The 23,397-nt window shown below is 35.6% G+C and overlaps 1 protein-coding gene across 2 annotated transcripts in view; it reads left to right on the forward strand.

Moving 5' to 3' along the window:
• The window catches only part of UNC5C (unc-5 netrin receptor C), a 368,160-nt gene that overhangs the window by 250,906 nt on the left and 93,857 nt on the right, over positions 1-23,397 (forward strand). For both annotated transcript variants that reach the window (XM_019741124.2, XM_019741125.2), the window contains exon 4: positions 10,833-10,936. In XM_019741124.2, coding sequence (XP_019596683.1) covers positions 10,833-10,936 — 104 coding nt within the window. The remainder of the gene's footprint in view (positions 1-10,832; positions 10,937-23,397) is intronic.

Consider the following 23,397-nt stretch of genomic DNA (forward strand, 5'->3'; position numbering starts at 1 on the left):
CATTTATTATATGTTATTGGCAAGGCTGGTGACCCATTGGACTACAATGTTTCTTTTAAAGTAATGTTTTATGCTGTATGGAAAGGGAAGTTTAAGGCTAACATGCTTATTTGCAAAAAAAAGCTTGTCTGCAATCATTGCATTCTTTTTTTGCACTCTGAGAAAAGAGCCTTAACTTTTTTATGTCAGGTACCTCATCTATAAAGCTGGCATGTTTCTTAAGACATGCTTTTAAAAATATTGTGATGACATATAATCATTTTTTTTTTTCTGAAACTGAAGATGCAGTGTGACTATAAAAGAGTGGCTTATGTGTTTTTTGTTTGTTTGTTTTTATCTTCCTCTTCTCTGTAATGGATGCCATTTGGAGTTCTAGCTCTAAAATATTTATTAAAAAAAAAAAAAAAAAGAAAAAACCTTTAGCAAAACTATTTGAATATAACTATGTCCTATAAATGCCCCCAAAGCCAAGAAATAAAGAATGGCTGAAATCGTACTTTCTTTCTGCAGGGACTTTGTTCGCTCAAGATTTCTCTGTTTAAAAGACCTCAGTGCAGTAAGGAGTAGTCATCCCTGAGCACCACTTAACACGTTACCAAGATGGTCTTCTGCTGATTTGCTTAAAGATCATTCTAACCTCTGTCCCTGGATATGAACTATGATATTAGGAAAGGTTTTTGTGGTAAATTCCTAACAGTCATCAAAACTAGCCTTTAAAAAGCAAAATGAGGTTATGAAATTATAACAAGAACAAAAATCAGAATCTTTCATCCTCATTAGACTTTTAAAAAGTCTGTGTCCTGGTAGCCAATATTTATGGCGTCCTTACTGTGTGCCTAACTCTGTCAGAAAGCCCCCAGTGCATGTTAACCAGTGTGATGTCCCCAACAATCCTAGGAGACAGGCCCCATTACCCTTAGTCTGAAAATAATGAAACAGGAGGAAGGAAACCTGAGCTAACTTGTCCCAGTCACTTGTTTAGGAAATGGTAAGTCTGAGTTTTTAAACAAACTTTTTACTTTGCAGTCCAATTTATTGTACAGATTTGCAGAAACACGTGGCAATTCTTGACTTTTCAATCTAACCAGAGGGGAACTTCATGTAGTTTATTTTTGTTGGTTGTTTGGTTGGTTTTTGTTTGTTTTATATATTACAATATTCAAGAAGGAAAAGCAAGTGAAAAAAGAAAATTCCATCCATTTTTTATATACTGTGTCCCTTACATCACAATAAGAGTCACTGAATATAAAAATTTTCATGATTTTTTTTTAATTCAAGCAAAGATAAGATACTCTATTCCTGAAAAAACAAGACCATGGAAAACTTTTTAGGGTTCTATGGCCTTAAGTCAGGCATTTTTCACTTTTCATAAGTGCCCAAAGCTCGGAAGACTAATCCAGTTCTCCCAAAATATGCTATACGGGTCTATTCACAGCAGTAATTTCTCGTTAACAGTGAGATTTGGTGATGTAAGCATAAGCTCTACGCTATGAGAACATAATTAGCTCCTTTAACCATTATTGGAAGAACAGATTATAACACAAATATTATTACTATATGAGACCAGAGACTTGTTTTATTTGCTAGAGGAGCCCTTTGAAAGTACATTAAAACAAATGTTTAAAAAGTTGAAAAATGTATTCCGTTCCTCTATTCATTGAGCATGCAAAAGAATTAACTGAAAAGTAACTTGAAAGTAGGAAAATGTGAATCATGGTAAAGTAGCTGTATTCGCTTAATGCAAAGTCAGGCCTGTATCAGAAACTATAGAAGAAGCCCAAGAGCAGATAACTTCATGTGAAGCTCGTCCCTAGAATGGAGCCATTTTGTCATGACCAGCTCAGTTTGCGAGGCAAAAAGCTTAATTCTGATGCTTTGAGTGGTAGAAATAAATAACTAAATAAAATAATTTATTTAATTAAATATCAGTACAGCCATGAACTCTGTGAAACTTTGGTAACTATACTGATTGAGAACTGAATGGAATGGGTATCTAAATGAGGACATATAGAGAGGGCTTTTATGTAACAGCCTGTCCTAAGTGTTTTTATGTGTATTCTCTTATTTAAGCTTCACAGTAACTGTATGAGGTAAGTATTGTAATTATCCTTATTTTAGGGATGCAGAAACAAAAGCACATAAACCTCATTAGGTTCAGAGCAAGGGTGAAATTCAGGCAGGTGGGTCCTGACTCCATGCTTATAATTCCAGTGATAGGCTGGATAATGGCCCCCAAGGTATCAAGTCCCAATCCCTGGAGCCTATAAACCTCACCTTACATGGAAAAAAGGATCTTTGCAAATGTGCTTAAATTAAGGATTTCGATATGGGAAGATTATTTGCGATTATTCAGGTGGGCTCTATATGCCATCACAAGTGTCCTTATAAGAAAAAAACAAAGGGAGACTTGACAGAGATTGAAGAGGAGGAGGCAATTCACATTGCCAGAGGCAGAGATTGTAGGGATGCACCACAAGCCAAGGAATGCCGGCAGCTACCAGAATCTGGAAGAGGCAAGTTATAGATTCTCCTTGACAAGGGAACACAACCTTTCCAACATCTTAGTTATGGCCCAGTGAAACTGGTTTCAGATTGTTGGCCTCCATCCAGATTGTGAGAAAATAAGTTTATCCTGCTTTAAATCAGCAAGCAAAAATTTCTGGAGAAAACAAATGTAACCACTATGCAACATTCCTCCTTCAATAGACCCTCATCATGAGGTAGCTTGCTTCTCAATAGCTGGTAAACTTGAACAAGTGAGTTTACCTTTCAAAGTCCTTGTTGCATTATATGTAAAGTAAGAGGATTGGATGTGTGAATTCTAAGGTCTTTGATAGTTTTCCACCGTAAGAGAAATTGTTTCAAGACCTTCATTAAAGGGGATGGCCATATTATTTGAATTCAATTCAGCGTTTATTAAGAATCTACTATGCATTGAGCACCAAGCATCAAGATGTATTTGACCTCATAGAATTTTTAAAATATATAAATTCAGTAATTTGCTGGGAAGTGAAATTTAGCAGTGATATAATATCTGATGGAAAGATGACCACAGCTGTGTAGGCATATCCCATATCAGGAAGTTCTGTGCAGTGAACTCTACGTTGGGAAGGTAAATGCATCACATTATAAATGCTAACTCAGATTTAGATGTGGCTTCCAGGGTCCTATGCTAGGGAAATCCCAACTCCACGAAAAAGAATATCATGATCAATTACTTACAGACACATGTGTTGAATGGGAAGGTCCCGGCACCAAATATTTGCCATTTCTACTCTAAAAACAAGAGTTGAGCACAGATCATAACCATTCTTGACAGTTTACTTCTGTCCGTGGAAGAGCTTCAGGTTTTTGTACATAGCAGCTATAACAATGAAGGCATTGCTTCAGAAAAGGATGTGGGGACACGTTTATCCTGTGTAGTCATCAGCAGTTATAGGAATGATGACAAAGTGTCTTTTCAGTCATCAAGAAACTTTTGGTTCACCTGACTGAGGTAATAGTTTCCATTTATTTAAAATGTCACTTCATCTTCTGAAGCCCTGAAATTTATTAGCTAACATTCTTTCTGAAAGTAGATCAGGGAACATAAACTAATAATTATAAAATATTAATTCAGAATATGTTATATATATCATCCTACTAACAGAAATAGTTTTGCCCACCAAGATCTCTTGGTCAGCTTTCTTGATTAGGTGTCTGAAAATCGGAAGGGCCAGGAGAGATGTCTAAAGGATTGTCTCTGAGGTGGGAGAGGCCACAGAAATATTAAGATAACTTTGACACTCTCAACACTGAACTCTAGAACGCCTCAAAGTGGCAGTCTGCAGGCCCAGTATATAACCCACCAACTTTTTTGTTTGGCCCTTAAAATGTTGGCCCACAGAGGTATTTTGTTAAAGTTCTCAGCAGTTGACAACATATACTATTAGAAAAAAATTTACGTAATAATCCATAGTACTAACTTCTGTTAGCAATAAAATATGCGGCTGTGGTCCAGTAAGCCTGCATTCCTGTATGGCAATGTGTAGCTAGAGCTGAGTAGCAAGAGTAAAAAGTTACGTGGATTGGCTTTGCACCCATATCTCTATTAAAATTTAGAAAACAATAGACAGCCCACGTGGGTGCCATGTTGCAAGAAAAAAAACTTATTGTCCCTAATTTTCTCCCAATTATATTACCTGCATGGCCCCTAGACACATGTGAAATTTCAAGTTCTATGCTAGAAAGTGTACAAAAATGAATTCCACTGTAGAAACACTAATAGGGACTTATTTTAAACCCAGTGGTAAGAGCCCCAGTAGAGAAGCAGGTCGGCTTGGCTCCCACAGGTTTCCAATCCCCCTCCCTCCACTGCCTGTAGGGTCTACACAGTGCTGTGCATATCATGGGTGTGACATACATAATCAGTCAATCAGCCTGTAGTTCTCAGTTTCGTGCTATTCACACTCGTGGGACCAGTTAAGGCTGTAGATTCCCAGGGCCCAACCAAAGTATGAAATGTGCGTCTCTTTTTTAAGCACAGCGAGTAGTCCCTGTGTTTCTCTTTGCGACACATCACTTCCAGTCCTCTCACACTCATAATTGTTTTGTCTCACTTGGTTATGTTTGTTGTGACTAAGGGAGATAATGCTTGATGTTTCTGTAGCATAATATAATTCACTAATACTATGGGAAAAGATGGGGTGGGGATTACTTTCTTTTGAGCACAGACTATATTCAAGGCATGATGCTAGAATTTTATAGGTGCCTCTTCCTTTGTAACCCTGTTAGATAATATAATTTCCAGTATTACACTCATTTTTTAGCTGAATAATCTAAGGCAAGAAGAAGTTAAGAATATGTGCTCGAGCTCACACACCTAGTCAAGTGGTGGAATTAGGACCTGAACCCAGGTTTGTCCATGTTGAAGACCCAGCTCTTGGCCACAATGTTATCTTGTATTCCAGTTGCTTTTAGATCATTTTTACAGTGATCTACATAAAAAAAAAAGTGTGTGTGTGTGTGTGTATTTAATGATTCACTAAATACATACCCATCTCATCTCACATACAATACAGATATGTGTGTGTAAATGGATGTGTGTACATATACACATATATAATAATACTATGTATGATACATTATCTTGACATTATATACTATGTATGATACATTATCTTGACATTATCTATTTATACAATTTCATATTTTTTAATGCTGGTTTTTAATTCACTAAATTGATATAGGACTTTCTAAGGGGTTATGAAACAAAGTTTGAAAAACACAATAATAAACCTTAAATCCCATAAGAACACTAAGTAATATTAGATACAATGGTTTACAGACTATATGGCCAAATTATGAAATAGAATGACATGTTGAAAATTTACTCATATGACTTATCATCTTTCATTCCTCTCTAAGGAATAATAATAGAAATGTTTGTAATGATTTATTACATGTGTTTTGTCCTTTATAATCTTCCAAAACCTTTCAGATTCAGTTTCTCTTTTAATATTCACAAAACCCTATGAGGCTTAAAAACAAACACACACACACAAATATTAATAATGTTATATTTCAATTATCTTATTATTCTGTGGCATTTAAGAATTTTAATTTACAGTAGAAAAGCCTATTGAAATAAATCCATTAGAGAATTCTTGAGTTCATAGAATTAGTCTATCACATTGCCAAAATTTTGACTTTTAAAAAATATTTTATTCTAAAAAATCTTTTAGCATGATGAAGTAGCATTGCTGAGGGAATAAACACTGTTAATAATGCAAATAGTTTTTAAAAACTTGGAGTAAGGATATGTGTATTATTTTTTTCAAAGATGACAGTATCAGCAACCTGCCTGCATCATAGGGAGATCTTTTTGCTGATATTTTTCCCGGGTTCCTTCCAAAATCAGCAAGGCTCACAGGTGCTTAGGTGGTAGTGTGACTCATTATACTCAAACTTTTCCTTTCCTATTGCAGGTCACACTCACCGTTTCCTATGGTGTCAGGCAAAGCTTCTGGAGGGGTGTCACTGGGAGGGATGGGGGCAGACATAATTTTCTGCCCCTTTTGTAACGCATATTGACATGATGGGCTTTCTTGCATACTGTTTTGGATAGGCATTTCCCTCCCCGTCTCTCCATGGAGACAGAAAATTAGTTTTCTAAAAGTAATTTCCAATGCATTTACAATCACCCAAGCTTTAATTTTCATCTGCTTTAGTGATTGCTTCCTTGGATTTATAGGAAGAATTTTCTGATATTTTTAACACTGAATCTTATGAAACCTACCTTTCTCCTGTTTTCTAACTCTTACCCATACCTGTCTGTCCAAGTGTTCAAAAGTTCCATGAAAATTGTCCTGAGGGGAAAATCGGAAGCTGGTCTCTTCAAAGATGTATCAACTCCCAGGTTATTGTAAAATAATTTCTTCTGCTATTTCTTTTGGACACTGATAATTGGTATATCTTCTCAAAGTTTTATCACAACCAAGAAGTATCTTATTTGATAAAGGATAAGCTTTTCTTTGCCTAAAATGCATATTTAAAATGTTAGTCTATTCAGTCACGGGCCCTTACAACAGAAGAGACACTCAAAAGCATCCGGTCATTTACTTTTACTTTACAAATGAGGACGGTGAAGGCCACAAAGTCATTGAAGTCCATTAGCCTTCTTTCCTTTTTACCACATTGTCAAAAAGCTAAGTTCATATTTGTCGAATGCCAGGAATTAGGGTATGGCACATCATAAATAATTTGTAACTGTAGGATTATTATTGTGGACAAAAATCATTGAAAGAATCAAAATTCTCTAATAAAAGCTGTGATGTTGTTTGCACCCACACATGCTTGTGTTCTAAAAGCCTTTCTTTGATTACTGTGTGAATGGTAAACAGAAACCCATATAATTTCAGGTCTGATTCTACCTCTGCTAATTGGATTTCTTTTTATGGATTTAGTAAGCCAATATTCATATTCTTAAGTAAACATCTCTCTGAATGCATGCATATAATGAAGCTGATTTTCCTTTTTATTGGTGGAATCAATGACTAAAGCAGAGGTAGGCCAAGTTGACTTTGCAAAAGTAATCTATGTTGTATTGAAAAGACTTTAATACTTATTTTAGTAGCAGCCTTAGAACTAATGGAAAGGAAACAGATATTGAGAATCCTAAAGGTCTTCCAAGGGCAGAAATTCATCTTTTTTCCTGACAGGAATTGCCCACATTATTCTGAACTATTCTGTTTTACATCTAATTCCTAGCTGACAAGTGTCCGTTTTTCATACTTATTCATTTGTCACCCATGTGTCCTCTCTGCCTGCAAGGCATCCAGCCTGCCTTCTATCACATCTCTCCAAATGATGGAGGATATGCTTAAACCCTTACCCACTTTCTGCCTGCAGAGTAATGCAGAGGCATACTGAAAGGAGCAGCTGCTATGCTGGACGACCACAATATATTCTATGCTTGTTACACTACCTGGAAGCTAGAAAAGGAGTTTTATGGCAGGAATTAAAAGAAATTTTCAGGAAGAAGTATTGCTTTCTGGAAGGTTAAACATAAGATCACTTTAGAAATTAGATAAAATTTACAGAGTTTAAGGCCAAACCATTAAAACAAAATAATGATATGGTATTCCATGAGGTTCAGTTAAACCTGTCTCTTGAAGTACATGCCTCTCATGTGTGGACACCATTCTCAATTAAGAAGCAAGGATCCTCATAAGAGAATGTGGCAGGAATGTGAAAACTGTGCCCCAACCTATATCATATCCTAAGAATCATAATACACCTCATTCAAGCCCATCACCCCTTAGTGGTGCTGCTGACTTTTGTTACCATTAAATTTTGCAAAAGAATAGCAGCTTCCCATGGTGGTTATTTTCCCAATTCCTGTGCAACCTCAACACAGCTTGGCCTCTACTCTCCCTTCACTCCTATATTTTCCAAACCACTGACCTCCCCTTTGCTTCCTTCACTGAATTTGTCCTGTTGACTTCCCAACTTCTTAAAACCTTGTTCCCTTGTCTCCTCCAACGACTTGTTTCTGGTTTTTCACTTACTTCATTGTTCACGCCGTGTCATTTTTGCTGGCAGTTTTCCCTCATGAATATTGGTGTAGTCCTTTTTTTATGCTGCAATCTTTCCCTTGGTGACACCATCTAGTTCCAGTGCTTCGGCTGTCTCCTAGAAGACAAAGCACACATTTTCTACCTGGATCTCTTTTCTAAACTCTAGACCCGGTGATTCTCAAGTTGGGGTGATTTTTCCTCTCAGGAGACATTTGACATTGTCTGGAGGCATTTCTTTGCTCATGGCTGGAAAGGGTACTACTGGTTCCTAGAAAGTAGACTCAAGGGATACTGCTAAGCATCTTACAATGTGCAGGACAACCCCACAACAGAGAATTATCCAGTTCCACATGTCAGTAGTGCTGAGGTTGAGAAATCATGATCTAGACCTACTGGACTTTTCCATTTGAATATCCTGCAGGCATACCAAAGTGAATATATAGTGAAATAAATTACTATCTTTCTCCTCACTTTTCTGCCCAGTTTGGTACTAGTATTTCATTTAATTATGGTACCAATTTAACAATTGCAGTAGCTAAGAATATATAGTATTAACCTGCCTCCTGGCGCTTTCCAAATACATAGGTCTTCCCAAATATGTGATCTATTTATTTCTAGAATTTGCTTTCTCCTCTTTCTCTCCACTATCACTAACAGAGTTCAGGGCCCAATCATCCCTCCTGGTCTATTCAAATGATTCCCAAACTAGTTTCTTTTTCTTCACCACTACATCAATCCATCTGTCACACTGAGGGCATTATGACATTTGATATCACTCCTTTGCTGAAAAACTTTTGAGTGTTTTCCATTCCTTAGCATGGCAGAAAGACTTTTCATAATCAGATCTCAATTTACCTTTCTCGTCTTGAATCTCTATCTTCCACATTTTCATTCTAAGTACCTCGTAAAGTGCCTACCATAAGAAGGTAATTAACAAATGTTAAAAGAATTTGTTTTGAGTATTTTGATACATATGTCCCTCACTTTTTCTTATTCTCAGTCTTTATTTTGTGATATGCTGATGAATTTAACTGGGAATGAGTCAATATATTATTCAATTTGAGAACTAATTCCAATCATTATGTCTTCACTTTTACCTCACATCAGATGGGTGTTTTTCAGAAAGTAGATATTTTTCACAAAGTATATGTACTTTGTTGAGAACATCTCATTCCATAAAATTTATTCATTGCCACTCTTCTTTATTAGTATTTAGTGTTTTACCAAAAATTTTTATCTTAATGCAGATCAAGAGCAGAGAAACCACCATATCAGAAGAGAAAGAGTAGAAATTTTTTAATGTTTCTGTTGGAAGGACACAGATTAACCAAAAGCGATGTTAAAGAGATGTGTGGAGAAGTAAAATATGTATCAAATCAAGAGTCAAATCAAGTCAAGAGTCAGGTTCTAATGCAGCATCCATTATTTTGCTGTGAGGCTTTAAGTAATTTGGTAAACATGTTCCTTATATAAAAATTAAGGATTTGGTTTAGATAACTTTCAAGTTTAATAACTGTACATTTTAAAAGTTCATTTCTACGATATATTCAATTTCTCAACAATTAAATGAGAAGAGCCCTTCTGACAGGAATTCTGTCACCATTTGGAGAATCTCTTGTCTTACCTCAGACCCACATAGCTCCATAATTTTCTCACAATCCCTAAGCTCTTGAAGGCTTTCTTTTGCCAAGAAATTCAACAAAATGATACATATATAACAATGAATATTTTTTCTCAGTGCATTTTTCCAGGTGCTGCTTTCTAATAGCTCTTTGAAAGACATTAGGGGTATATCTGCAGAGCTTTTGGGTTTCTACTCATTAGTTCAATAGGATAAAATAGTGCTTTTAAGTTAAATTTTCATCAGGGAAATGAGATGAAAGGATGGAGGCGTTAATTTTTTATTAAAATTAACGGGATAAAATTCCAATACTTTATACCAGTATGAAATAATGAAATAAATTTTGGTGTGCTTTTTTTAAAATGCTGGTTCAAAGCTCTGTGGCTGAATCATTTATTTTTTTAAGTTTGGTGTTTAAAATAACAAGTTGGTTTCTAACATTTTTGTGTCCATCTATAATAATTTTTTTAAAAGTCTGCATACTGCTATGGCAACTATATATATAAATATGTAATTAGGTACTTGGTATATTTGGGCAGAAATGACCATTTAATCTTCTAATTGAAGAATAGCCACATAATTACATAGGGAGAGATTTCTGGGCTCATTCCAATAGTTACTCTTTCCCCTGCCTTGCATAACCTCAATAGGTTGTATTCATTCTTTAGGACTCCCGCATTCTGTTTTACATTCTGAATTGGAAACTTGCTTTTCAGTTATTGATCAAAAGATCTCAGTGATTGCAAGTTTAATTGTAGCTATTGTAAAGAGAGAAGAACCTTTATGTACATAAGAAACTCTGCGTTTATCAGAATCATGCCGTTGGGGTTCTTTTGATGAAAAAAGTGGTCATCATAGTTGATTATCAAGAAGTACTAAGGAAATAAAAGGAATGAATTTCACTAATTGTTAATATGAGGCTCTTCAAAGCATTTCAGTGAAGATTAAAATACAAATAGCTAATAGACTCCGAATTTTATAATTTCCACCACATAGAATATAATCACCCCGATTGTGGTACAGTACTAACATGTGGTTTAAAAAAATACAAAAAAAAACACATAAAATACTAAACCAGAAAACTTTTATTGCACTTCCTATAAAAAATAAATGTTAATTATTTTCTCATGTATTTTATTACCTATGCTTTCCAGATCTACGGAAGACATTTGAGCAGGAACCCCTGGGAAAGGAAGTGTCCTTGGAACAGGAAGTCTTGCTCCAGTGCCGACCACCTGAGGGGATCCCAGTGGCCGAGGTAAGTAACAAAATTTTTTTTGCATTTAGCAACTGGCTCTTAGTTATTCTAACAGAGTTCTAATCCATGGCTAATGGTGCAGTGAATTAGGGGATGGCATGATGAATGGTTGGTAATGGAGTCCTAACTGCCTGCTGCTGGCAAAATAGATTGATTGGGAACTGATTAATGACTTTGGAGTCAATTAGAATGCCCCACTGGACAAAACTACAGTCAGCTTTGTTTGATTTTGTCATTCTCTTTCAAGAAATCAGAAATTCTGCTTTATTTTATCTGGAACTTACCATACAGAGAGATGGTATGACTTAATAATGCACCATCAACTTTATTATTCTTGATAATATGCAAAAAATGTAAGAAGAGATAATGTTTGCGTATGTGTGTGTGTGTGTGTGTGTGTGTGTGTGCGTATCATTGAGCCTGTGAACTCCACATACGTGTTTCTTGTTCCATGATGTCATCATGGATATACCTAAAAACCACATTTGCACACCATGAATAAAAACATGTTTGAGGCATAACAAGTGTCAATTAGTTTTATCCTGTAAGCTTTCCATCAAGCTCTTCATTTTCATTTTCTGTTTTTGCTAAAACAAATCCTATTGATTGCTAATGAATTACTTTGAATCAGATTCATATGAAGATTTTTCATTAACACCATATAATACAGTGCTCTTTGAAAATGTCTGTCTGTGGAGGATAGGTGTACAGGACCACGAGAGAGTGCCATGCTCTCCTTGAGATACTCCCATCATTTTAGAGCGTATCAGTGAGGAAAATCATCTAATACTGTGTCTTTCATTGGTTAAAAAATAACTTCAAACTCTGAAAACTATTACCCTTTTATGATTATTAGGAGAAATTCTGATATGCATCAAACACTAGTGATCTAGCTAATGCAGTATCGTACAAGCCCAGAAAAATTTTAATTTGACAAATGACATACCTGCCAATTTGTTGGTAGATCTTGTTAACCTCCAAACTACATTGAGTACTTAGGAATTTTTATTTTTTATTTCATATACAGAAAGAGGCACTTTTTTAAATCATTGCAATTTTGGAGTGTATATAGATCAGCAGATATTTTGTAAAAATAAGTCCTGAATCATCCCTATCTAAGAAATCACAAAGTAATATTACATAGACTTAACAACTTGTCCAAAAAATGTTTAAAAGCTAACAATGCACTTACTATTGGATTTCCATAGTTTTTCAATCTTTGGAAGGTTCGAGCAAAGGTGGGAGTCAGCTCAGTTAGCTGGTCCCATGACAACAAAATTAAACTTCTGATTGCTCTTTCCAAATTAATAATAATAAATTAGTTAGAAATGTAGGTAGTACCCTTACAAAATAACTCCATTTTTCTGTGACAGCCATTTATATCTCCATGTGTCAATGAAAAGATGCAAAATGACACTGTTAATGAAATTTCTTTTTTACTTTAAAAAAAGAGAGATATTTTTGCCTTGTAACTGGCATTCCATGGCACTTTCTAGCATTGTGTCAGAGATTTTTGCATGATTATAGCTGTTTTTTCCAACCACACCAAAACCTTCTCTTCCAACACTGACATACATGATTATTGTGATTAGAAAGGAGGCAACTCTTCTCTATTCAATATTTCATTTCACTTATTACAGCAGTGCATCTGTCTCCTTAATTGTATTTCTAAAATTCTAATGCAAACTCTTTCATTAAATTATGTTAAAGACCAAAACATATCCTGAGTAACATGGGTGTCCACAGCCTCATTTTTACTTGATATATTTTTTTCATTAAAATTTATTGGGGTGACAATGGTCAACAAAACTACATAGGTTTCAAGTGTACAATTCTATAATACATTATCTATATATTGCATTATATGTTCTTCATCCAGAGTCAGTTCTCCTTCCATCACCATATATTTGACCCCCTTTGCCCTCCTCTACAACCTCCCTCCCCGCTTACCCTCTGATAACCACTAAACTATTGTCTGTGTCTGTGGGTTTTTGTTTCTTCATTTGCTTGTCTTGTTCCTTTGTTGCTTTCAGTTTTATATCCCACATGACTTTATATGGTTCTCAACTTTTTCTGTCTGACTTATTTAGCTTAGCATAATAATCTCAAGATCCATCCATGTTGTCGCAAATGGAACTATTTCAATTTTTTCTTATAGCAGAGTAGTATTGCATTGTGTATATATACCGCATCTTCTTTATCCAATCATCTATCAAAGGACTCTGGTTGTTTCTATGTCTTGGTCACCATAAAAAATGCTGCAATGAACATTGGAGTACATATATTTTTACAGATAAATGCTTTCAGATTTTTTGGGTAGATGCCCAAGAGAGAGATTTATGGGTCATATGGTAATTACATTCTTAAATTATTGAGGAACCTACATACTGTTTTTCATAGAAGCTGTACCAATTTACATTCCCACCAACAGTGTATGAGGGTTCCTTTTTCTCCACAGCCTCTCCAACACTTATTATTACTTCTCTTGTTGATGATAGCCATTCTAACAGGTGTGAGGTGATATCTCACTGGTTTTGATTTGCATGTCCCTAATCACTAGTGAAATTCAACATTTTTTCATATATCTGTTGGCTATTTGTATGTCTTGTTGGGAGAAGTTTTTGTTCATGTCCTCTATCAATTTTTTAATTGGATTGTTAGTTTTTGTTGTTGTTGAGTTGTATATTTTGGATATTAGACCCTTATCAGAAGCATTCTTTACAAATATCTTCTTCCATTCGGTTGGGTGGGTGTCTCTGTTTTATTGATGGTTTCTTTTGCTGTGCAGAAGCTTTTTAGTTTGATATAGTCCCATTCATTTATTTTTGCTTTTACATACCTTGCTTTTGATGTCAAATTCATAAAATCCTCTTTGAACCCAAGGCACATAAGTTTAGTACCTATGCTTTCTTCTATATAGTTTATTGTTTCAGGTCATATGTTTAGGTTTTTGATCCATTTTAAGTTAATTTTGGTACATGGTGACAGATATCAGTCTAGTTGCATTCTTTTGCATGTGGCTTTCCAATTTTCCCAGCCCATTTATTGAAGAAGCTTTCTTTTCTCCATTGTATGTTTTTAGCTCCTTTGTCAAAAATTATCTGTCCATATTTACATGGGTTTATTTCTGGATTTTCAGTTCTATTCCATTGGTCTGTGTGTCTGTTTTTCTGCCAATACCATGCTGTTTTGATTATTGTTGCTCTGTAGTACAAGCTTAAATCAGGGAGTGTGATACCTTCAACATTATTCTTTTTTCTTAGGATTGTTGTAGCTATTCTGTGTCTTTTGTGATTCCATACAAATCTGATGATTTTTGTTTTATTTCTTTTAAAAATTCCATTGGGATTTTGATAGGGATTGCATTTAACCTACAAAGCTAATCCCTGCAAAGGTTTTCAGTGAAAGAGCCTAGTGATTTCTTCATTTTTTCGGTCTCCTCAACAAAGTGGTACACTTTGTCAAGGAATAAAGAGTCATGACTGTAAACTAATTGGCTGTGAATTTTATTTGTATCATCACTAGAGAAAAGTCCAATTAACACTTGACAAGCTCAAAAAATCATATATCCATTTACATTCAAAGAACTATATTTAATGCGTTTTCTTTTCTTTCGTTCTCTCTTTCTTTTTTTTAAATCAGAAGAGAGATCAAACCCACACGCTGGAAAGCAGGATAATGAACTCCTATGTGTGTTCTTTTCAATACCCTTAAAATCCCCAAGATTGGAAAGCTAATGAATGCCTTAACGCGATGCATTATAACTGTCTTTTGCTCAAGAGGGGCAGATAAATTAAAAAAGGGAATGAAATATAATTTGTGAGTTAAAGGATCATAGGCTTATTTTAATTTAATGATAAAAGCATTAATTATTGAATACTCTATTTGTTTGAAGAATCTAAAAGCATTAAAATAGCATAGAATGAAATAGTGATCTTAAAGGGAAACCAGCAGGTAAAACTTTTATGTTTTACTATAAATAAAATCAGTCCTTAAGATATCAGGCCACAGTGTCAAGGATTTCTGCTTCTTTTCTATCCAAGGCAAATGATTCTGAAGAACTCGGATAGTCAATGCTCAATGAACATATGGCCGATTAAGTCAATTGATCTTTGTTTTATAAGTACATGTCTAACTCCATTGAAGAAGTAGTCAGGTACATTCTTTGTAGACTATCAGGAGGCAAAAATTTTTTTTTTCTGTCCATGTAAGTCAGTAACTTTCTAAAGACCTCTACTAATTTTAAGTCAAATGATGTTTCATTTGGTGCAAATAATGTCATAGGCATTTCTGAGGTAATAAAAAACATTTAATTTTCTCCCCTCTTTTGGCTTTAGTTTCCACTATAGAATGTTAAACTAATTTCCTTGCAGAACTCTTTATTTAAACCCAAGCATCACCATTTTAATCTCTGACTTTGGGTAAGGTATTCAGTTCTCTGGACCTACGGTTCCTCAATTACAAAGTGAAAATAATGACATTACCCATCCAGAACATAGTTATGAAGTTTAATTGAGAAGCTATATGCAAATCACTTGGAACATGTAGAAAACACTCAAGAAACATCAGCCATTATTAGTACTATAATTATTAGTACTATTGATTCACAGAGGACTGAATTCAACCTCTTCAATGCAAAACAGTCACTGAACACATTACAGTTCTGCTAGGCTGTACTGTAGTGTATGCATACTGTAGTGTATGCAGCGATGAAGTGTCTGTCCTTCAAAGAATCACTAAGATGCCCTCCTGTATTCTCTAGCCAATTGCTTTGGCTGGAGTCCATAAAAGCTATAAATGAAGATAATGTGAGCTTTAAAATAAACAAATACCCTTATTTATATAAACATCTACTTTACAAATGATTTGTTAATGTAATATCTACAGTAAGTCATGATGTGCTGCTGTCCTTTCTCTAATTTCTAAAGTTACTCTTCTCCATTTCATTATCATGGTCCCAAGACATTGGACCAACCCTCATATTTTCTCCCAAAGAGCAATCTGGGCTGAAGCTACCGTAGGTAGTTCACCTTTTCAGAGCCCAAGGAAAGAGAGGAACAAAGAAAGCTTCAGAGGAGGAAAGAAGCCAATCCAGGATTGCTTATACTCCATCTCTCCAGGTGGTGACAAGTTTGACTAAGAACTCCTCTCAATATTCATTGGTTAAAAAACAAACTATGTTGTGGGCACCCTGGTAAGAGGCACAATGGTTTCAGAGCTCTAGGCTCCACCACCTCCTCCTCTCATCTCCTTGTCAAGCCCTTTTTTTGTATCTATTTCCTTTATTTAAAATATTTAACAACCACACAGCTTCCTCAGCACAGAGGCAGAGTCTGAGGACCTTGTGCTGTAACAGGTATAAACTCTGCCTGCTGAATGATAGGGTGGCCCAGGGATCCCAGGGGGCCAGCCGACATATGGGAGTAACAGGCACTCAGTTATTTAGTAGCAGATACAGAACTGTTCAGTATGCAACACCTGGTCTGGAGGAACCAGTGTGACTGGCTGAATGTCAGCTTCTATGTAACAAGACTTTGTATAGCTCTGACTATTACTTGTGTTCAAATGAATCTGTTTACTCCTCTGCCTCTCTCACTAGATTCATAAAATAGGAGCCAAAAGGGTTTTGTGTGTGTGTGTTTATCTCTAACACCAGCAGGCTGTAGTTTCCTTAGTAGATTCCCTAAGTATATTTAACTAAATTAAATAAAAACAGTCCCTGTTGGATGTGACACAGAGGCTGTACCTCAAGAAATCTTATTTTCCAGAGAAAAGTATATTTGTCACCTCTGAAGATGCAACCCTCCTGAAAGCACTCAGTGTGGGGTGAGGAACCTATCAGTCATCAGGGTTCAAACCCACTAGGACCTGGAATAAAAGGCCATTGAGGGTTATTTTAGTTGGAAGACTATAGGACGGGTTCATAATAATCATCAAAATTAAAAGACTAGATGAAAAAAAGAAAAAGAATCCCAAGAAATACTCTAAAATAGTATTGCTCAGTATTTTAATAACTCTTTTGCTAGGATCAAGTCAAAAATATAATTATTTTCTTCCATTTCTGGCAAGGCACTTGCATCCCCTTCAACAAAAATCTCCCCATCTCCCTAAAGAAGCCTAAAAATTAATACACCCATGAATGGTGCTGGGCTGCTCCACTGGCATAATAGCAGCACTCTATGAAATGAATCCCTCTTTGCTCATTTTAGTTTATGCCTAGAAACTGTTGCTGTCACATGTTGAGCCAGAAATATACTCAGAGATGCTTTATTTCATTAGATTATCTCTTTCGGAGAGTACTGGGATCAAAACATCAATGGAGAAAATATCTGTTGGCAGGGCAAAAGGAACCAAACTGAATTTTTCACTAAAACCCGTGATTTATTTCACCTTTAACAAGGGGATAATTGCTCCTCTAATTATAAATGAGCTATTTCTCATAGGAGTTTAATTGGAGAAACAGGGCACAGTGTTCAACTTATTGACCTAGTTGCGCTTCAAAACTGTCATCTTATTTATTAACATTTGCATCTTTCATTAGCGAATGGGAAAATATGGGATGTCATGCAAAAGAATAGATTCTTTTGCTGAGTTTAGTCTTGATAAACAGGGAACAGATTGTTTTAAGCTCATCCTGCCAGAGCCAAAAGCTGCTGGCCGCTGGAGGCTCAGCCAAATGAGCAGCATCAGGTGGCTCTCCATCTAATTGATTATTAATATGGCCACTGAACACTTTGTTTCGTGAGATGCATGCAAGTTTCGCTGCCATTCCCTTCTCACTGGAACTTCATGTCGATGGATTTCCGTGCAGGTGCATTGTCTCCCAAGCTGTCTTTATATTCTTTGCAGACAAAAGAGGTTTGAGAGAAAAGAAGGGTTTGAAGACTAATTTGGAGGGAGCCATTGCTTTCAGTGCCAAGTAATGTCTGTGGAAATTTTCTTCTAGCATGTGTCTAGCAACAAGAGTTATGATCATGAGATGATTATCAGCCTGGCAAACAGCTTTGCACAAGTATTAGGTTCCCTGACTAGTAGTAAACTTGCAAGGTTTGTATTTATTCAACTGATATTTGCAATGTCACCTCTTTATGATGGTAACCCCATGTGTTTTTCTGCCATTATCTGCCCTTCATAGATAAAATACCCAGAGATCACCACAAGCTCAGATAACCGAGTAAGTCAAATTAAAAATAATAATAAAATTAAACAATATCAACATCAAATTTAAAAAGCAATAAAAAATAATAAACCTTATCTGACTTATAATAGATTTGTGTCTTAACTTCTGCACATACATAGTGGTTTCTAAGAGCCTATAGTACAAAATGCAGGTTTTAATCATTAATTCATTTAGTCAAGAAATATTTATTGTCCACTCACTGTGTGCCAGATGCTCTTTTAGTTGCAGGAGATGCATCAGTCAAAGTCCCTAGAGTATAATAAAACAAAGCTAACACTAAATAAGAACAGAAGTAAATGAGCAAGATATTGTCAAATCACTACACGTTAAAGGAAATAAGACCAGGTAATATCTGAGAGGTTGATGGTTGCTAGGGATTGGGAGTCACTTTAAAGTTCAAGGAAAATCTCTCTGAGGAGGTAATATTTGAGCTGCGATCTGAATGACAGGAAAGAGCCAGACTTGAAAAGATCTAGGTCAGGAAATTCCAGGCAGGGGGAGCAGAATACCCTCAGAAGGAGCTGACCTGGTTACTAACTGAAAGGGGGGCTAGTGTCTCTGAGACATAGTGAGCCGTGGAGGGCAGGAATACCTTCAGTCAGAGTCGGGAGGATGACCTTGGGGACTTCTAGACATAGTAATGTGTTTGGAGCTGTTTCTGAGTGCTTGAAAAGTCATTGGAGTTTTTAAGTAAGAATGCCATGGCTTTTGAAGATCATTCTTGATGCTATATGAAAAATGTATTTTTGAAATGTAGGAGTGGAAACAGGGATATCAGAGATGGTGGAGAAAGGTGGAGGAATACAGGACATGTTTTAATTCTGTGGAAGAAAAAATTCTGAACGTGGTTTTTAAATTTGATTTTATTAAATAAATAACATACAGAAAATATTTGGTCATTCCAAAAGAAGGTGAAATCTTCCTTGCAAATGTCCACTAGAGTTAAGTTTTTCTTAGATGACCTTCAATAAGTAGTTAGTAGATCTCACCTGTTTTCACATGCAATCTCTCTCTCTCTTTCTCTCTCTCTCTCTCTCTCTCTCTCTCTCTCTCTCCCTCCCTCCCTCCCTCCCTCCCTCCCTCCCTCTCTCTCTCTCTCTCTCTCTCTCTCTCTCTCTCTCTCTCTGTTGGATGCTTCAGCAACAGGCAATTACCTAGCCTGGTCCATCATCTCAGGGAGGAGGGTCTTTTATTTGCGCAGCCCTTAGTTCTTGAAAAAAAGTGTATCTGTTTCTTCCATAAGTTGTCTTGCTTTGGAATTTCTTTCAATGATTCTCCAGGGCCTATAGTCACTATTTACTGTAAACTCTTTGTAGATGAAAAATAGCAGTCGCAGAGAGCAAAAAGCCAGTGTTTTCTAAAGGTGGTCAGACTTAATAAGAGTCCACAACACACTTAATTGGGAAATAAGAAGAAATATGCTGATAGTTACTTCTCCTGAAAGGCAAGTTTATTGTAAAGACTGGTCAGGAACTTATCCATGGACTAGACAATTCATAGTCCTTTTGACCTGGAAAATTGAACATTTTAAGGACATTTCAGTGCCATTTTGCTCCCATGGAAGGTATTAGATATAGTCATTCTATTTGTAGCTTTTTTGGGAGTAGTTAACACTATTAGTTCATTTGTCTACATGGTTTTATCTCCTCATAGTCAAACTTTTTAAGCTTTAGAAATGGAAGTTTTCAGATTTCAAGACAAGTTCACCTCTCCAATATGGTCTGCATATACTCAGTTGGCTCAAAAGCAATGAGCCAAACATATGTGCAATTAAAGGAGTGTTTCACAGCAGGAAAACAAATTCCATTTCTTAGCAAATTCCTTTCCTTTGCAGTAGTTGCAACAACTGAGCAAAATGTCACTATAGTTTCCACTTGCTTTTTTGGTCCTTTGGCTTTTTTTTTTTTTCTTCAATTATTTAAAGATATGATTTTAACTTCTTTAAAGATCAACCATTTTTAAAGCATAAAAATACACATGCTTTCACAAACCTACTGAAAAGTGAAAAGTATATTGGAGGGTAGTCAACACCGAAGTGAATGAGTGCCTTATTTTATTGCAAATCTGAGAAGGGAATAGCTACAGAAACAAAGTAGCTTTGATTCTTGACAAGAGAGAACATGGTGGCCTTGGTTGGGGCAGGGTTCTTTGCATACTTTTTAAAAATGGCCTTCTGCTTCTTATATTTTAAGACATTTTTTTATCCACAGCCTTCACAGTTAACGGACATTCATTTGTATTCTATAATGAAGACTTTCTTGGTCATCGGAAGTACCTATGAGGGGTGATAAAAGACCTGTTTGCATTGTGAGAATTCAGAAGGAAATAATTCTGGGATTTTGAACTCTGGAGCAATTGGCTCTAAACCCTATCTGCTGAAAGTCTACAGAAGGCTTATTACAGTGTTTCCCTGAAAATAAGACCTAGCCGGACCATTAGCTCTAATGAGTCTTTTGGAGCAAAAATTAATATAAGACCTGGTATTATATTGTATTGTATTATATTATATTATATTATATTATATTATATTATATTATATTATATTATATTATATTATATTATATTATATTATACCCGGTCTTATATTATAGTAAAATAAGACTGGGTCATATATTAATTTTTGCTCCAAAAGATGCATTAGAGCTGATGGTCTGGCTGGATCTTATTTTCGGGGAAACACGGTAGCTACAGATGTCAGAATTGTCAAGGCCTTTCTGTTCAAAGTGTGATGCATAGGTTATCTATATTGACATGATCTGGGACATTCTTAAATAGGCAGAATCTGAAGTCCCACCCCAGGCCACTTGATCAGAATCTGCGTTTTAGCAAGATCGTCAGAACCAGTCTGCATTACTGATTCTCACACTAGGATGCACATTGGGATCACTTGGGAATCATTAGAAACTACTAATGCTTATAGCCCACCTTAAAAGTACTGATTTAATAGGTATGATGAGCAGCCTGGCTATCAACATTTTTAATAGGTCCCCAGGTGATTCTAAAATGCCACAAGACTTGAGAGAACCACTGATCTAAAGGGCAAAGTTAAAACAAATACAGGAAAAGCTTCAAACTTGTCGCTTCTAAACCAGTCAGTAGAACTTGGCAGACTCCCAATTTCTAGCTAATTCTTTTCTAGAAGCTTGACTTGGCTGAGTATGCATTTGATAATTGCCCATAATTGCTTTTCCCATTTGTTTGATTAATGTACCTGCATACAATGATTCTAGTCTGAATCTCCATTCTCTTAGATGTGCACACTCTTCTCAACCTTGTCATGTCAGTTGCAACCTCAGTGTTCTGACTTGAAGGGCCTCAGTTTGAGTTTAACAAAGTAACCTTTCTTGATAGATGTGGATTTTTTTAGGTAAGGGTTGCTGGACTCACTTTTCATGTTGGGTGGCATGTGGCAGTTTCCCTCTGTTAATTAGAACAAATGTGCCAATTATGTTAATGTTTCTCCCGATACCAATCAGAGAATAATTAGACACAACACATCTGTCTTTCACAGGGGAGTAGAATAGGAAAGAAAACTGCAAGGTGCTTTGCTGTTTATTATTGACATACATGATTAGATGATTCCTTAACCAATCATATGGTTAACAAGTTCATGTATCAGAAGGGCAAAGGTTGCCAATAGCTACTTGGGGGCTGAACATCTCTCATTACTAGCAGTTTCCTGACCAACATCCAACTATCTCTAAAGAACTTCCACAAAGAATTTAAGTGGGCTTTCATTCCATTTAAGTAAATAAATTACACAGTCCTATTGGTAAAATGAAGGTAATCTTATTTACCCTGAACTACGGAAAGAAGTTTTTAAGCAGAAGTATTTAAAACTCTCAAAAAGAATTCAGTTTTATTGATATGAAAGATCACACTGAAAGAAATCACAGAATGTGGCCTTTAGGATTATATTGCATGTATTGTAAACATATGTAACTCACCATCAGATTTATAATTTGTTACAATTTCTGCTTATATGTTCCCTTGTATCTTAACTTTGGAGCTTTCTGATTAATGGAAAATTTGATATCGCTTCTATTGTTGTTTCATTGGCACTTGAGGTCCACACTTGGCAGGGTTTTAGACAAACGGCGATGTAGCCAAATTATTTCATAATATAGTAATGCCTCTACTCTTGTGTTGATCTGACAGTATGGAGAAGAGATTTATGAACTCAATGTATTAGTCTTCTTGAACATAGTCAAAGCATATCCTAGGCACTTTTTAGGTAAAGCTTTTTGTTTAGTTCAGAATTTGATATACTATACAGTGTCTAGTTATATACACTGTAGTAAATACGGCTCATTTTCCTGATGCTTAATGATACTCAGCTATGTACTTCCATCATTTAAAGGTAAAATATCATCATTGTTATAATGGCTATATTATTGTGGCTCCAAATATATTGTCACTCTTCTTTAAAAACTGTTGATCAGAAAATAAGACAGGAATTTCAGATTATAAATTCATTTTCTTACTGTGACATGGATTTGCTAAAACAAAACAAGGAACAACTCAGAGCAGACATGTAATATATTTGGAAATAGTTATCATGCTAATACTAGTGCCAGGTATTCCTAGAAAGCCCCAATACAAGAATCATCCTTTTGCCCAGGGGTTAGGAAGGATGAGGCCATAAGAAAGAGATGGTTGTTGATTTATTATTAAATCATTCTGCCCCAAATATTTGTATTTTATTTTTTAATACTAAACCATGAACATAGTTATGTTTTAGACAGTTTTAGTAGTAAACCATAAAAAGATATTACTGGAGATAAATAATGTTTGAAAAATAATGATCGTGTGTAAATGGGTCTCCCACTGTATATACTCTTAACATTATAACTTTTGAAATCTGTTTTAGGTAGTCCAGCTTTTTATGACACTTTATTGGAAAGAGCAGAGTGGAGAAGGTAAAGGTGAGGAAATGAGTATAGGAAATCAAGATTAAATTGAGGATTATAATTTATCCTATATTTAATTATGGGCTATAAGTGGATAATCCATTGGGAATGTTAATCCACTTTTCTCTCTTTGCTGATGATATGAATCAAAAATTAAATTCAAACTGCCCAATAAAGTTTTTAGGGAGTGGTAATAGAGAATTTTTGAAACTTGAGGGTTGTTGAATGCTGGAGAAGCTGCTCAAATGAGGTTATGGAAGCCTAAGCCATTGAAAAATGATCTCCCTGTTTTGCTGCAAAATGTCTCTTTCCCTGACAGCACATATATAGCCAATAGTTCTGAATTTTATAAAATATCAGTAACAGTAAAA

This window comes from Rhinolophus sinicus, linkage group LG02, assembly GCF_036562045.2.
Source record: "Rhinolophus sinicus isolate RSC01 linkage group LG02, ASM3656204v1, whole genome shotgun sequence".
NCBI lineage: Eukaryota > Metazoa > Chordata > Mammalia > Chiroptera > Rhinolophidae > Rhinolophus > Rhinolophus sinicus.